The sequence below is a fragment of the Bombus fervidus genome, chromosome 12 (assembly GCF_041682495.2).
Source record: "Bombus fervidus isolate BK054 chromosome 12, iyBomFerv1, whole genome shotgun sequence".
Classification (NCBI taxonomy): domain Eukaryota; kingdom Metazoa; phylum Arthropoda; class Insecta; order Hymenoptera; family Apidae; genus Bombus; species Bombus fervidus.
This window is the reverse complement of record NC_091528.1, coordinates 5,786,675-5,799,441: the sequence shown is the minus strand read 5'-3', so window position 1 is coordinate 5,799,441 and position 12,767 is coordinate 5,786,675. Positions and strand designations below refer to the sequence as shown.

Genomic DNA, 12,767 nt, shown 5'->3' with positions numbered 1-12,767 from the left:
CTGCGAGAATCATAAGAAGGAAATAATAATCATAAAAAGGGAACGTAATAAAAATTCGAACTTGATCTAGCGTATCGACAAACAGTCTTATGCAACGCGCTAGAAATAAAGTTACATGAAAGGTTCAACGCTGTAAATCGTAAACAGCGCAGATGGCTAATGTGGCGCCGTGCATGCGAACAGAAGATGAATTGCTTGGGCACGATAAAGATAAATTTTGCTATACGTGATATCGACAAGAGATTATTCGAATCTGTCCATTGGTAACTTGCTGTTAGAATCGACAACCTATCATTTATTTGGACATTTCTTTTCCACCGACGCCTCCTCCTTTCGTTCGTCGCAAATCGACCGATTCTTTTCCAACTCGACTTGTGACTCTCCCACTGTGTCAAAACTGAAAGTTCGATGAGCTCAAAACAGCACAATTCACCCTCGTTGAGCATCAGATTGCAGTCGTAAATCGTAGGGAAGTCTCCCTGTTAAAATCCGCTGACAGAATACATTTTCCTGTCTATGAAATTTTTATTTCACAATCCTCTTACGCTCTTTCCATAACAATCGTTTTTAACTTGAAATGAAGGACGTAAATGATGAAGTCATCATAGTTCTATTTTGTCAAGGATCGCTTTAATACTTTTCAGATCAATATCGGTTCCTCCGTCAACCTTCCTGTGCTAACTTTCCGCCGGACGAAGGCATTACTGTGCCTTATTTCATATTAGGAACACAGGAATCGGATTCCAAGGACGATGAATAATATTCCACAAATTGTCCAGGTATTGGACCTGATTCTGCCACAGTTAGTATGCAAGCCCATAAACGGGAGAAATGAGAAGTGGCGTTGGAAATAAGTCAGTTCTGATTTAACGATCATAAATGTGCGAACTAGTATATCGGCAAAGGCCGCGCCTTGCGCATCCGTTTCCCAGTGGCCTACTAAAACCAACGTTCTCCTTCTCTCTCTCTTTCTCTCTCTCTCTCGTTCTCTTCATGTCTGCACGTCGTGGATGAAAATAACACCATCAAAGCAGGAAGGCAAGCTAGCTGGTTTACGGATTAGAAACGCGAAGAGGAAGCTGAGTCGAAGAAATGATAGCGCTCCAATCAATAAGTCAGGCCAAGGGAAAGAAATATATTCGATTGAAATCGACTGAACTTTGGATGATCAGCTTTTTATCTTTACCTAATGGATATTGTGCGAGCTGTAGGCATCGCGTGTCTATCAGTAGAAGTGATAATCGAAGAATTACACACGTCACGATCGTTTCCAACTCACCAATTTTAATGAAAGAATTGGCTTTAATTTATGATTAGTATATATTGTAATTTTTCTTCTTTATGAAACTCAACATTACATTTTTCACGTTAGAAGATTGAAAACGACGAAGTTAATGTACCTTATAATCATGCTATACATATAATTATCTAATCGAGTTAAAAGTTCCCTCTTTGACACAAACTTTGCTTTCAGGCTTACACCGGATTACCTTTGATTTTAAGTAGTCAAAACCGTGAAATCGTTGGTCAGTGATTTTCACTAGGGCAACGATTCGCACTGAACTGAAAGTAATACGCTGGAATTGTGCTTCCGGAGTTTTCGAGCTGCTGAGCTTTTCAAATGTCTTCCAAGTATCGACCGAAGGCTGGCAGACCTGTTCGAGTTCGCGTCGATTTTATTCTGTATCGTAGGTGGGTAATTTTATTAGTTTAAAAGAGATGAAGGGACGAAGCAACAACCGCGGGTATGACATTATAGAATTTACAGCGATGAAAGTATGTCGACGTGTAGCGATTCCTCAATCACGCGAGGCATATCATCAATGAAAGCTACATCTCTTATATTCTTATAAAGGTCTTATAATTTAATGTCTATAATATCTTAAGATAATAAAAATACGAAAATTACAGACTTTATTAGAAGAATACTTGGACTTTTCGACTAAATTGATATGTATTTCCACTGTTACAGTTTTTGATTCTACGGCCAGGAGAAGAGCGCTGAACGTATCTCCCACATTCCCAGTGGATGCTAATTTAGGTCGTGGTGTCACACATCCCGAAAAATGAAACGAAGGTTTCGCAGTAATGCTGTTAGCGCGAGCGTTACGAAAAATTAGCACAATGACGATGCAGGGAACATGTGATAAAGAGTTTCATGACATTCGATTCGCAATTGTTATTCCCATGGATCATAAAGGGTACGTCTAAACGAGATTAGAAAAGAAGAAAGCAAAACTGGGACGTTGGACGCCTTCGGGTAGCATCGTTTTCACTTACAATTCAACTCATTTCGCACTCAATTAGCGATCACGAGTATTAACTCTCTGTATGGAAGCTCTTCATAGATGGTTATGTTCTAAATCATCTTTAATTTACTGTGAACAGATCAGGAGATCTCTCGGGTTTTTTTTCTCAGTGTCTTATAAAACTTAAAGTTATATGTTGCTTTATACAGTATTATTATTTTATCCTTGAAGGAAGTTGATTATCGAAACGTTCGTTTCTCCGTCATGTAACAAAGATACTAGTCGAGAATTACCAACCAGTTAGCTGGTGATAATACGATAAACGAACACGTCTGCAAACATTGAACGTGTTAACTCTCCGATTGGATCATTACCGCTTCGAAGCCCAAAGCGGGAGAAATGTTTCGACGCTTCCAGAGATTTTTACGCTCCATCGGGGAACGCAGACCGTTTAATTAAATTGAGCGACGTTTCGTGGGAGACTACGTAATCCACGGGAAATATTCAATGAACTCCAATGTCGAGACAGCTCGGTGGCCCTGATTAACAGCAAACGAATAAAGAAATCTTAGTAGTTAATTTCATTTCTTCAGAATCGAATGGTATTCCAATTTAGAATTCATCCCAGGAGAACGTATTTTGATAAATGAGATTTTCGATCAATGAAATGGAATAAAATCTTAGTGACTGTAATAGAATATTTATCACTTGGACGACATACATAATGAAACTTAATTACTGTTCCCTGAAATGTATTTCTATCGGACATTGTATTAACTTAAAGTTGACAGAAGGTTCAACGAACTTGAAATCAACGTACCTATTAATCAAGATAACTTAATGAAAGAGTCGGAAATTGAAATACTTGGTACGTAAGGGAGTCTGCATGGTACCCAAAACACATTTTCTGGGGAGCAGTGGGTCACCTATTCTAGTCAGCATGCTGTCGGTCAGATGAAATCGTAAATCGACGGTTACCATAACGACCAACGGTTCTCCCTTTATTTTCCTACCCCAATGTCATAGTATTCTGGCTAGATCCCCTGGCCCCTCTGTTCTCTGCGATTACAAACTCAGTTCCTCCATTCAAAACCCCCGGCGTTCTATTTCTTTTTTCAGAGTTTTCTATCCTGCCTATTGCTCCTGGCAATTCTGCAATAGATTTAATTTCAACCGAGTGACGAGGAGAACGTACCAACGTCGAATGAACTGGTAATAATATTTCAATCCATATTCGTAACCATATTTCATCCCCGAAAATCCATTTTCAACCCTCGATTACAGGAACAAGATGAAAGGTATGGTAGTTTATTTAAAATAATGAACTTTCAAAGAGAATCATTGATGGCTGTAATAAGTGTAGTAATTTCTTTTCTATTTATTTCAAAAGCATTGTTTTTAAACTTTCTATATATAAAAGAAATAATTGCTGAATGTATTAAAAGACTCAGATATTTAACTTAAGATAATACGATTATTATACGTCCATATTGTCCTATTTTATAAACAGAGAATCACTCACAAAATTATGGCACTCTTCCAGGAATATCACCCGAAAGTCGCCGACACACAATTGCGCATGAATATCGAGAATTCTAGATATCAAACAAGATAGAGATAAGAACGCAGAAAAATCCTCTCATAGCCTTGCTTTGCGTGAGTGCATTTTAAAGGAGGTCGCTCTACCATGATATAGTGTATTTTCGCTGCAGCAGTCGTTGCGGCGTCGTTGCTGTATAAGGAAACAGCTTGGTGCTTTTACGCAATAAGTAGACACACGAACGTGTTGTTTCTTGGTGAGATAATACGTGTGTTGTTGGTTGTAAGAAAAAATTTCTACTATTAAAAACATCAACATGGTCACGTAGAAAAATGGTCCGGTGACCAAGGTAGCCAAGACCTTGAAGACTAAAGCTGACTAGTTTGCTTCAAAGAAACCATCTGTCTTGCATGTAATGGTTCACGTCATATCTCAACGATGCTATATCTTGCGCAACATCCTTCATTTTAAACCTACAAAGTTACATCGAGTAAATTCTAACATCTCCTCCACCTTATTTCATTTTCATTGCTGACTTATTTGGAAATCGTATCAACAGGTTTTGATAAGGATCCAGAATTTATTAACCGTATAAAAAATCCAGTGATTTCATACGAGAAACTTTCATTTTTATTATCATACACGTCGTTGCGCTATAAAGATGTGGCTGATGAAACATCGTGTTTATTGAAATTAATAACGAGGCAATTGAAAGTGTGTCGCGACTTTGTTTCGACGTGAAAGGAGGGAACGATTGTCTGCTTCTTGTCGTGTCGTGCTGATCCATGAATAGAGGCTTTCCCATGGAGAAAATCTATTATTTTTATAAGTACGCCCTCTCAGAGCGCGCGAAGAAACGGATTACGTAATGTATTTTCATTTTACGTAACAACCATTACAAAACTGTAAGCAATGAGTCATCTTCCAGTCAAAGTCAGAGATCAGTCTGATCTAGTTTCTCCTGTCGGGTATATATCGCAAAGGAGCAAAGTACGATCTCTGGTAAATCTAAACTCTAGTAATTTTCATCAGTACTTAAGTAAAATATCTTATAATTTAACTTACAGGTTTATGTCCTTGTTTTGTATTTTCTATTGTTTCAAACGATCCTTTTTATGAATCCTTATTGCTGAAATCCTTTCTTTGCTATCTCTGTACTCCTTTTTCATTCCTGCAACTCCTTTACAAGTATTCTTACTATTTCTTTATTACTGGAATTCCTGTTTTTATATCTTGCATTTTTGTATTGCTGAAACTCCTTTTCCTTGGTCGTTAATATTTTATTTCTTATTCGCATGACTTATTATGATATTCCACTGGCATTTCATTATTATTTCATACTGCTTTTTTTGTTACTACAATTTCTCATTTCCTGCAACGGTTCTCTTGTTACTAAAAAATCCTCCTAGGAATTTCTCCCATCGAAGTTTTCTACGATTCTTTCCTCTTTGGCTCATTATGCAAATTTTAAGTTTCAATTTCGTTGTGGTGAAATACATATATATCAAGAAGGCATCGCCAAACACTGTACTCGGAAAAAGTTGCGAATCGGAACAGAGCTTCCAGAAATGTCCACAGTCCTCAAATGATCGTCATTTACAAATATTGAGAAAGCAACTCCTATTGATCATAACAAAGAAGCTCCATTTCTTTACATGGTATGCTATCTTTTTTTATTCTTAATAGAAGAGCAAATGTTCAGACAATTTTAATGATCAAAATTCAAAGTGTACAATAAGGAAATCGAAATCTTAATTAGAACTGCATAAAGTGCAACTCAGCCTTGATTCAATCGCTATTCAAAAACATAGAAGAATATGTTGCGAATCGACCCTGAGTGTCATGATATCAATCGGTGCTGCCACATAATGCTTTAATTTAGAACCATTCTATGCAATAGAAACTTTTGCACCTAGCATTCGTGCTCATTACACCACTCTAGGCATGAAATTCGATAATTAAATCAATGCTTCTTTCATCGGATGAAAACACAGGATATCTCCTAATCTATTCGTATTATATCATTAGTCGGGAATACAATAGTAATGAATAGAAAACATTTAATGTTATTGGACAAAGTGAATGATCATCAATATTGCAAACTAATTACTTTGACAATTGTCGTGTGTGAAAATAAGCTAGAAAAATTGATTCTTCTGATATTCGTCGAAGAATCGTAGCATTCGGAAAAGGAAACTTCGGAGGATATATTATTACTCAAATTTTATTCATAATATAAACTTCTAAAAAGGCTGTAATTATAGTCATCAGCAGTATTTTTTCAATAGATGTATTAAAATGAATTTTTAAATTCATAAATATAAAATCTAAAAAATTGTAAATAATCAGTAAAGAAGTCATGGCTGTCGACTCTGTCGATAATAGACAACAGAGTAGAGTAAATTCTTCTCTTCCAATTGGATAATTTTAGTCCACTTCATAGAAGGAATTTAGTCATTAGATGTTTCAGCGTCATAACATATGCTTAAAGGATTAGGACATGACCGAGGTCCAAACGTTCGAGGCCGCAAAACGAGAGTAGGTCATTGGCAAAATGACTCGCCAGTTCAAGATACCAAGATCAACGAATTAAATGGTCAGCGGTTAGATAAAGGATCTAATAGCATGGACAATTTCTTTAGGAAAGTATTAATGAATAAAATAAAATGGAATAAAATATTGACAATGGCAAAATTTATGACAAATTGATTCATTATTTATCTCGTGGCTATATCTTCTACACATTCAAAGGTGAAGAAACAATATTAAACGAAATGAGAACTCTCTCAATAAATGATTTCTAAGATAGGGTTTCCAAAGCTTTATCCTCGATCAAAGTCATAGCTACAACACAAATATTTTACATCGCTTTTTCACATAGGTAGGTGTTTATAAAATAAATTGATCTTAATCCTTGAAAAGTTGTATTGTAAAAAGCTTGAAAATTATAATTTGATTACTCCATCAAATTCAATTATAAATAATCAGATAGAGTTTAAACAATTTATACAGAGTGTTTTAACTGTATGAAAACACTTGTCACAACAATCTTACACTGTTTTGAAAGATGCATGTAATAAAAAGATCATCGGTATTTTTTTAAATAGGATTCTCTATTCTTTTTATACACCAATCAATTCGTCTTTTCTATTTTTTATTTTCTTTAGTGATTCTTTATAAGGATAAACACATATAAATATTATTTTCAATCGTTTAATTATGTTTGCATTTAAAAGTTATATAATTTGTATCATTATTAAATATACACAGTTCTATGAGATAACAAACATGTACAGCATAAATCTGTATTTATTGTTTATCGAATGAAAAGTTCTCATAGCTGATTCGACGAAAATGAAACCTATACAAACGATACTACGTGGAGAATTTATTTTTACGTTGTTGGTTATTTCATACCTAACCTCATTCAATCCCAATCAACAGTACGATACAATCTTTCGAACAAGAGTTTAGGTTAGAACTGATCAAATCGTTATTACGTTTTAGAATTTATTGGTAGTTACTACACATCTACTACACGTCGTAGGTTATTCTATCTCAACGAAACATTAAAATGTTCCGAACTGGGTTGAGAACTGTACGTATTGCTCTAGGAACAAGAGCCTTTGCAAATGCACCGGCTCAAGAACAAGCGATTTCGACTGCTTTCAAAGTTCAAGATCCAAAAGATTTCAACGATCGCGTTAAAAACTCCAAAGTGCCTGTGATCGTTGATTTTTTCGCAACGTATGTAAAAATTGGACTGTCATAATGATTTTAATGATGAATTTATCATAATGAATTTAATTTGACTTATAGATGGTGCAATCCATGTCGTATGCTCACTCCTCGTATAGAATCGGTAATCGCAGAGAAACAAGGAAAAGTTTTACTGGCAAAGGTTGATATCGACGAGAATAGCGATCTTGCCTTAGATTACGAGGTTATTTCTTATTTTTATAAATTTGTTACCTATCTTGAAATAATGAAAATAATAGAAATTTTATATATGTAGGTTGGCTCTGTTCCAGTCCTGATCGCAATGAAGGATGGAAAAGTTTTAGACAGAATTGTTGGTCTCCAGGATGTAGATAAACTTAAACAATTTGTAGATAAGTATTCAGAATAATGTAATCTAGTTTAACTGTAATTTTGTTGGAGTAACCTTATGGTTACTAAAGTACTTGTATAATATTGTATGGTAATAAGTGTATAATACAGTATAACTTTTTATTTATATATATCCCCAGAATAAACCCATTGTAAGCTTTTCATATATATAGGAAATTGTGAAATAAATTGTTTTTAATATAATAAACAGATAAAATTTAATTGTTTAATTATTTACAAAAATTTGATATATCTATTTCGTGAATAAAGGAACAAATAATTGGGATAATGTATAAAAAAAATGTAAAATAAATTTCAAAACGTAAAATAAATTTTACTAAAAGCATGAACTAGGTTTTAAGTATAATTTCAGATTATTTAGGTTTCGGTAGGTAAAGCCTGTAGAAGTTTTCTTGCCCTTTGATAAGCAATAGATTCTACCTCGTCTTTATTTTCTTCATTTTCTACTTTCCTTACAACATCCAAGCCTTTCCTTAAAAGTAGTTCTCGTGCCATTCCTTTACATCCTTCAAAATATTCTAAAACTATTGGAAAAATGTCATCTGGAATATAAGTTTCATCTAGCAAATTGTCAATTAACCAAATTTGCCTTATCTTTTCAAACTTCCATTCACTCCGTGCATATTTCCACTATAAATGAAGTTATTATAGGAAGAATTAAAAATTGTTTCATTTTGTATATTACCATTTTAAAAAATAACATCATAAAAGAAACCTTTGAAACATAATTAAGTCCTTTTGTCATTGCTTCAATTCTATTGGCCATCCTTCTTTCATTCTTTCTTTTCTCAGCTTTTAATTTTTTTAATTGTCTTTTAGAAGGCTGTTTTGGAGTTTTCGAGTTATTTTTGTAAATTTCTTCTGTATCATTTAAACCATTTGTTGTACATATACTACTGACAAAACAATTTTCATATACATAATTTAATAAAAAAAATAATTAAAATCTAAATATGAATATATAGTAATTTTTACTTTGCTTTCTTGTTTGGTGATGATTCTTCGTCGTTCTTTGTGTCTTCTATATCCTGATTCTCTTTTATCCCAGTATAAACATTCTCAGCTTTTTTTCTTTTTAATTGTCTTTTAGAAGGCTGTTTTGGAGTTTCCGAGTTAGTTTTGTAAATCTCTTCTGTATCATTTAAACCATTTGTTGCATGTATACTATTGACAAAACAATTTTCATATATATAATTTTATATAAAAAATAATTAAAATCTAAATATAAATATATAGTAATTTTTACTTTGCTTTCTTGTTTGGTGATGATTCTTCATCGTTCTTCGTGTCTTCTACATCTTGATTCTCTTTTATCTCAGTATAAACATTCTCTTCTTTATCATCTTTAATTATATTTTCATCAATGTTGTCATTAATGTTGTTTGATTTTCTTTTTTCATTTTGTCTTTTACGTTTCATGTCCTGCTTATTCACGTTTTCCACTTGATTAGTATCACATGCAGAGGTATTAACATTGTTATCTATTTTATCTTTAATTTCTGTAAATGATAAATTCAAAATCTATAAACTCGCGTTATACAAAATCTTGAATAAAATTACATGAGTAAAATTTATTAAATATCCACCTTTTGATTTATAGTTTCTTTTCGTTCGTTTTCTCGATTTTGAACTTGTAACCTTAAATTTTGACGTATTTTCCAATCCCATCGTATATATCACTTCAGTGTTCTATGCATGAATATAATTCTGAATCTATAAAGTTGCAACATTTAAAGTACTGATAATATTTTTGTAGCTGATACTAAATAAAAATTAAGCAACAAATATAAGAAAATAACTGTTTCTACAGTTAGTTATCGTTGAACATGTGTATGCACTGTGGACACGTTTGTTCGTAACATTAAACAACATTGAACGATAAAAGGACATCAAAAGTACAAATGTCTATAAATATCTAACTGATATTTATTATTTACAAAATTAAATGCAGAAAAACAGAAATAATACCAAATATAATATATATATATATAATATTTGCTAAAATTAATACGTGAATTTCCAAATTAGACGTTGAGCAATTCTTATTTGCAAAAATGATGCATTTAAAATTGATCGAAAATGTTTTACATCTTAAAAGTAGCAAATCATTCTTAGAGAAGAGGTATATTTGAATACATGACACTCTCTTTTCTTGTATTAGATCTTTAAATTATTCGTATCAAAAACGAGGTTAGGTTCTTTAAGCATTTTGAAACTATGATAAACAGTGACATATTGTTTTAGGCAATCTCTTCTTCAAATATGTTCCACCTTAAAATATAGTATCAATTCAAAGAAAAAAGACGAAGATGACGATGATTATGACAAGCCTTATAAATTCTCAACATCTAAAGCAGCAACATATCCTGCTAGATATACAATTGATGGTAGAATTCGACCAAATTATGAAGGAATAATTATAGGTTTAAGCTTAACTGCCTTTTTCATATACTTTGGTATCTTGAGGGAAGAAAATGATATTGATGAAGCTATGATGAAAAATATCGACCCAGCAATTGTTCAACAAATATATGGAAAACAAAACAAAACGAATAAAACATGAAATTGATTAATATAATAGAATCCAATTTAGTTAACAATGTTTATTTTAGAATTAAATAAGATATATACACATGTATGTTCTTTGTTAAATAAAGCTATAAATAGGAATCTATAATGGATAGAGCAATTCACCCCATATTATATTGTTTATTATCTTATTCCATTCTATGGGTGGATGACGATTAATTGTGTCTGGTATACACTTGTCCCACGTATAATGCCATGATGCTACTACCATTGTCATTATTAATATTATTGGACCTTCTGTTCTATTTGAATATACTTTAATATTAACAATACCTAGAACATACAAATCGTGTAATTTGTAAGTAATCCAATAAATTGACAGCATTTGCAATCAATTGACAATTGAGTAAAAGTATTTCACTTACTGCACGTGCTATAAGAATGAAATAACCACTTAAAAAATGTATATACAGGCATAACTTGAAGATAAAACTTCATTCTTGTCAACAAACCTCCAAAGCTGATTAGTGCTAATCTGAGCTGTAAAATGAACTTATGAATTTTTCAACCATAATCATAATCACAGTTTAATTATTTATAAGGTACCATGGTAAAAACTACATAATAAACCCAAGTTGTTGGCATGAGGAACAATAGAATAGTAAACAATAGAGTTCCTACAAACAGTTGGTCAGGTTGATATTGGCAAGAATCAATTCTTTCTCTCAATGGATTCTTCTTTTTACCCAAAAATAGTCGAAACAAAGCAGTAATACCCTTTAATTGAATATTGAAAAGCCTGATAAAAAATTGAATTATTATTCAGTTTGCATTTTTGCAGTTTCTATAACTTATATATTTAATAACTTATATATTTAGTACCTTGCAGCATATACATAGATACAATAAGCATGAAAACTGACAAGTGCTAAAAGATCAGCTGCTATTGCTATTTGAAATGTAATTCCAAGCTTTCCAAATAATACCAATACTTCGAATGTAAAATCCATTACAGGTTTCATAAATATTAAGAATGTCCACCACATATGTATGTGGTACAGAAAAAATTTTCCAAGCATATTGTTTAAGGCATGATTTAATTTTAAACCAGCTGGTACACCCATTAGCCAGTTAATTAAGTCCTTCAAAAATGTGACAGCCTTCTGTAAAATATTTATATGTTAAAATATTACCATTAATTTAATATTATTTTCAGTGTACATTTTAAAATTACCTCTGCATTATCCAAAAGTATCTGAGATGGAGATATGTACTCAAAGTAATGCAATAACAACTGTAATACTAAAATTCCCAATAATATATCTATTATTAATGCAAAAACATAGTTACCAGTTTTCAAATTAAATTTTTTGTTCTTTATTACAGTGATTAACATCCATTTGACATTCTCCAACCATCCATTAACATGTAAACCAAGAAAAGAAAATTTTAAAACTGGTAATAACTTGTTGGTTATTTTAGCAAGAAAAAGGACTGGATAAAAGTATAAGAACATATGATACACAAGCAGTGTTTCTTTTACATAAGTACATTTTCCTTTCTTCTGTATTTCTCTCTCAACTTGCTTGTTTTGTATGATTTTCATTAACTCATAAAAGTGGTCTCCAGATACTGCTTTTTGAGCAAATAATTCTGTTTCTTTAAATGCTGATCGATCATATACTATAATGGCTGTATGACAGTGTAAAGTAGAAACTTTTTTTTTGTTCACAATAATACCTTTCAGACTGTAGTCATATATATCACACTTAGGGTAAAATGTAGAATTCAAGCATATATTAATCCAGTCTAAATATCTTTTATCTACATATCCTTTTTTGTGTTCGCTGCCAGAATAATATCCAATTATACTGGCAGATTTCATTGTTTCTAAATTATCTACCTTACATATACCAATGACATAAAATTTTTTTACTCCTGTATTATCATCATACACTATTTTACCAAACATGTATCCAGGTTTTTCTTTGTAAAGCCTGTTTGGTAAAAAAATTAATAAACTTTTCATTGTAATTTTTCCTGTAATTTTTCATTAGTATAAAATACAATCACATAATGAAAACATTGTATTTATATATTGCTCCTTATCTGGACATAAAATCTCGTAAAAAGCATTAAACATAATAAAACACTTCTAATTTCTCAAAGCTCTATTTTTACTTTTCAAATATATTTATTTATAATATATATATGTATATATATATATAATATATATATATATATATTTAGTTTCAGTTAATCTTCCATAATACTTATTGCTTTCGATAAATACGAGAGAATATCGCAAACAACCACTT

At 32.0% G+C, this 12,767-nt stretch overlaps 3 protein-coding genes across 4 annotated transcripts; 2 read left to right on the top strand and 1 right to left on the bottom strand.

Annotated features, from left to right (window-relative positions):
- The first annotated feature begins 7,214 nt into the window (after positions 1-7,214).
- On the top strand, positions 7,215-8,026 carry LOC139993146 (thioredoxin, mitochondrial). The gene is made up of 3 exons (XM_072014618.1): positions 7,215-7,536; positions 7,609-7,732; positions 7,805-8,026. The coding sequence occupies exons 1-3, from the start codon at positions 7,364-7,366 to the stop codon at positions 7,916-7,918; spliced, it is 411 nt and encodes a 136-aa protein (XP_071870719.1). The 5' UTR covers positions 7,215-7,363; the 3' UTR covers positions 7,919-8,026.
- LOC139993126 (uncharacterized) lies at positions 7,613-12,699 on the bottom strand. 2 transcript variants are annotated; one of them, XM_072014580.1, is made up of 9 exons: positions 11,684-12,699; positions 11,332-11,612; positions 11,056-11,248; positions 10,875-10,989; positions 10,615-10,782; positions 9,167-9,419; positions 8,896-9,084; positions 8,636-8,813; positions 7,613-8,550 (listed from the first exon to the last, which is right to left on the bottom strand). In XM_072014580.1, the coding sequence occupies exons 1-9, from the start codon at positions 12,476-12,478 to the stop codon at positions 8,278-8,280; spliced, it is 2,445 nt and encodes an 814-aa protein (XP_071870681.1). In that variant the 5' UTR covers positions 12,479-12,699; the 3' UTR covers positions 7,613-8,277. The 2 variants fall into 2 exon arrangements, with proteins under 2 accessions (XP_071870681.1, XP_071870682.1); XM_072014581.1 differs by lacking the exon at positions 8,896-9,084.
- LOC139993147 (uncharacterized) lies at positions 9,506-10,597 on the top strand. The gene is made up of 2 exons (XM_072014619.1): positions 9,506-10,042; positions 10,165-10,597. Exons 1-2 carry the CDS (start codon positions 9,975-9,977, stop codon positions 10,481-10,483), a joined length of 387 nt encoding a protein of 128 aa, XP_071870720.1. The 5' UTR covers positions 9,506-9,974; the 3' UTR covers positions 10,484-10,597.
- Positions 12,700-12,767: the final 68 nt, after the last annotated feature.

Coding starts and splice junctions, on each gene's coding strand:
- LOC139993146 (XM_072014618.1), top strand. CDS start 7,364: ATGTTCCGAACTGGGTTGAGAACTGTACGTATTGCTCTAGGAACAAGA. Junction 7,537..7,608: donor ATCGTTGATTTTTTCGCAAC/GTATGTAAAAAT, acceptor TTTGACTTATAG/ATGGTGCAATCCATGTCGTA. Junction 7,733..7,804: donor ATCTTGCCTTAGATTACGAG/GTTATTTCTTAT, acceptor TTATATATGTAG/GTTGGCTCTGTTCCAGTCCT.
- LOC139993147 (XM_072014619.1), top strand. CDS start 9,975: ATGATGCATTTAAAATTGATCGAAAATGTTTTACATCTTAAAAGTAGC. Junction 10,043..10,164: donor AAATCATTCTTAGAGAAGAG/GTATATTTGAAT, acceptor ATATTGTTTTAG/GCAATCTCTTCTTCAAATAT.
- LOC139993126 (XM_072014580.1), bottom strand. CDS start 12,478: ATGAAAAGTTTATTAATTTTTTTACCAAACAGGCTTTACAAAGAAAAA. Junction 11,613..11,683: donor TACTTTTGGATAATGCAGAG/GTAATTTTAAAA, acceptor AATATTTTACAG/AAGGCTGTCACATTTTTGAA. Junction 9,420..10,614: donor AATAAACAATATAATATGGG/GTGAATTGCTCT, acceptor TATCATTTACAG/AAATTAAAGATAAAATAGAT.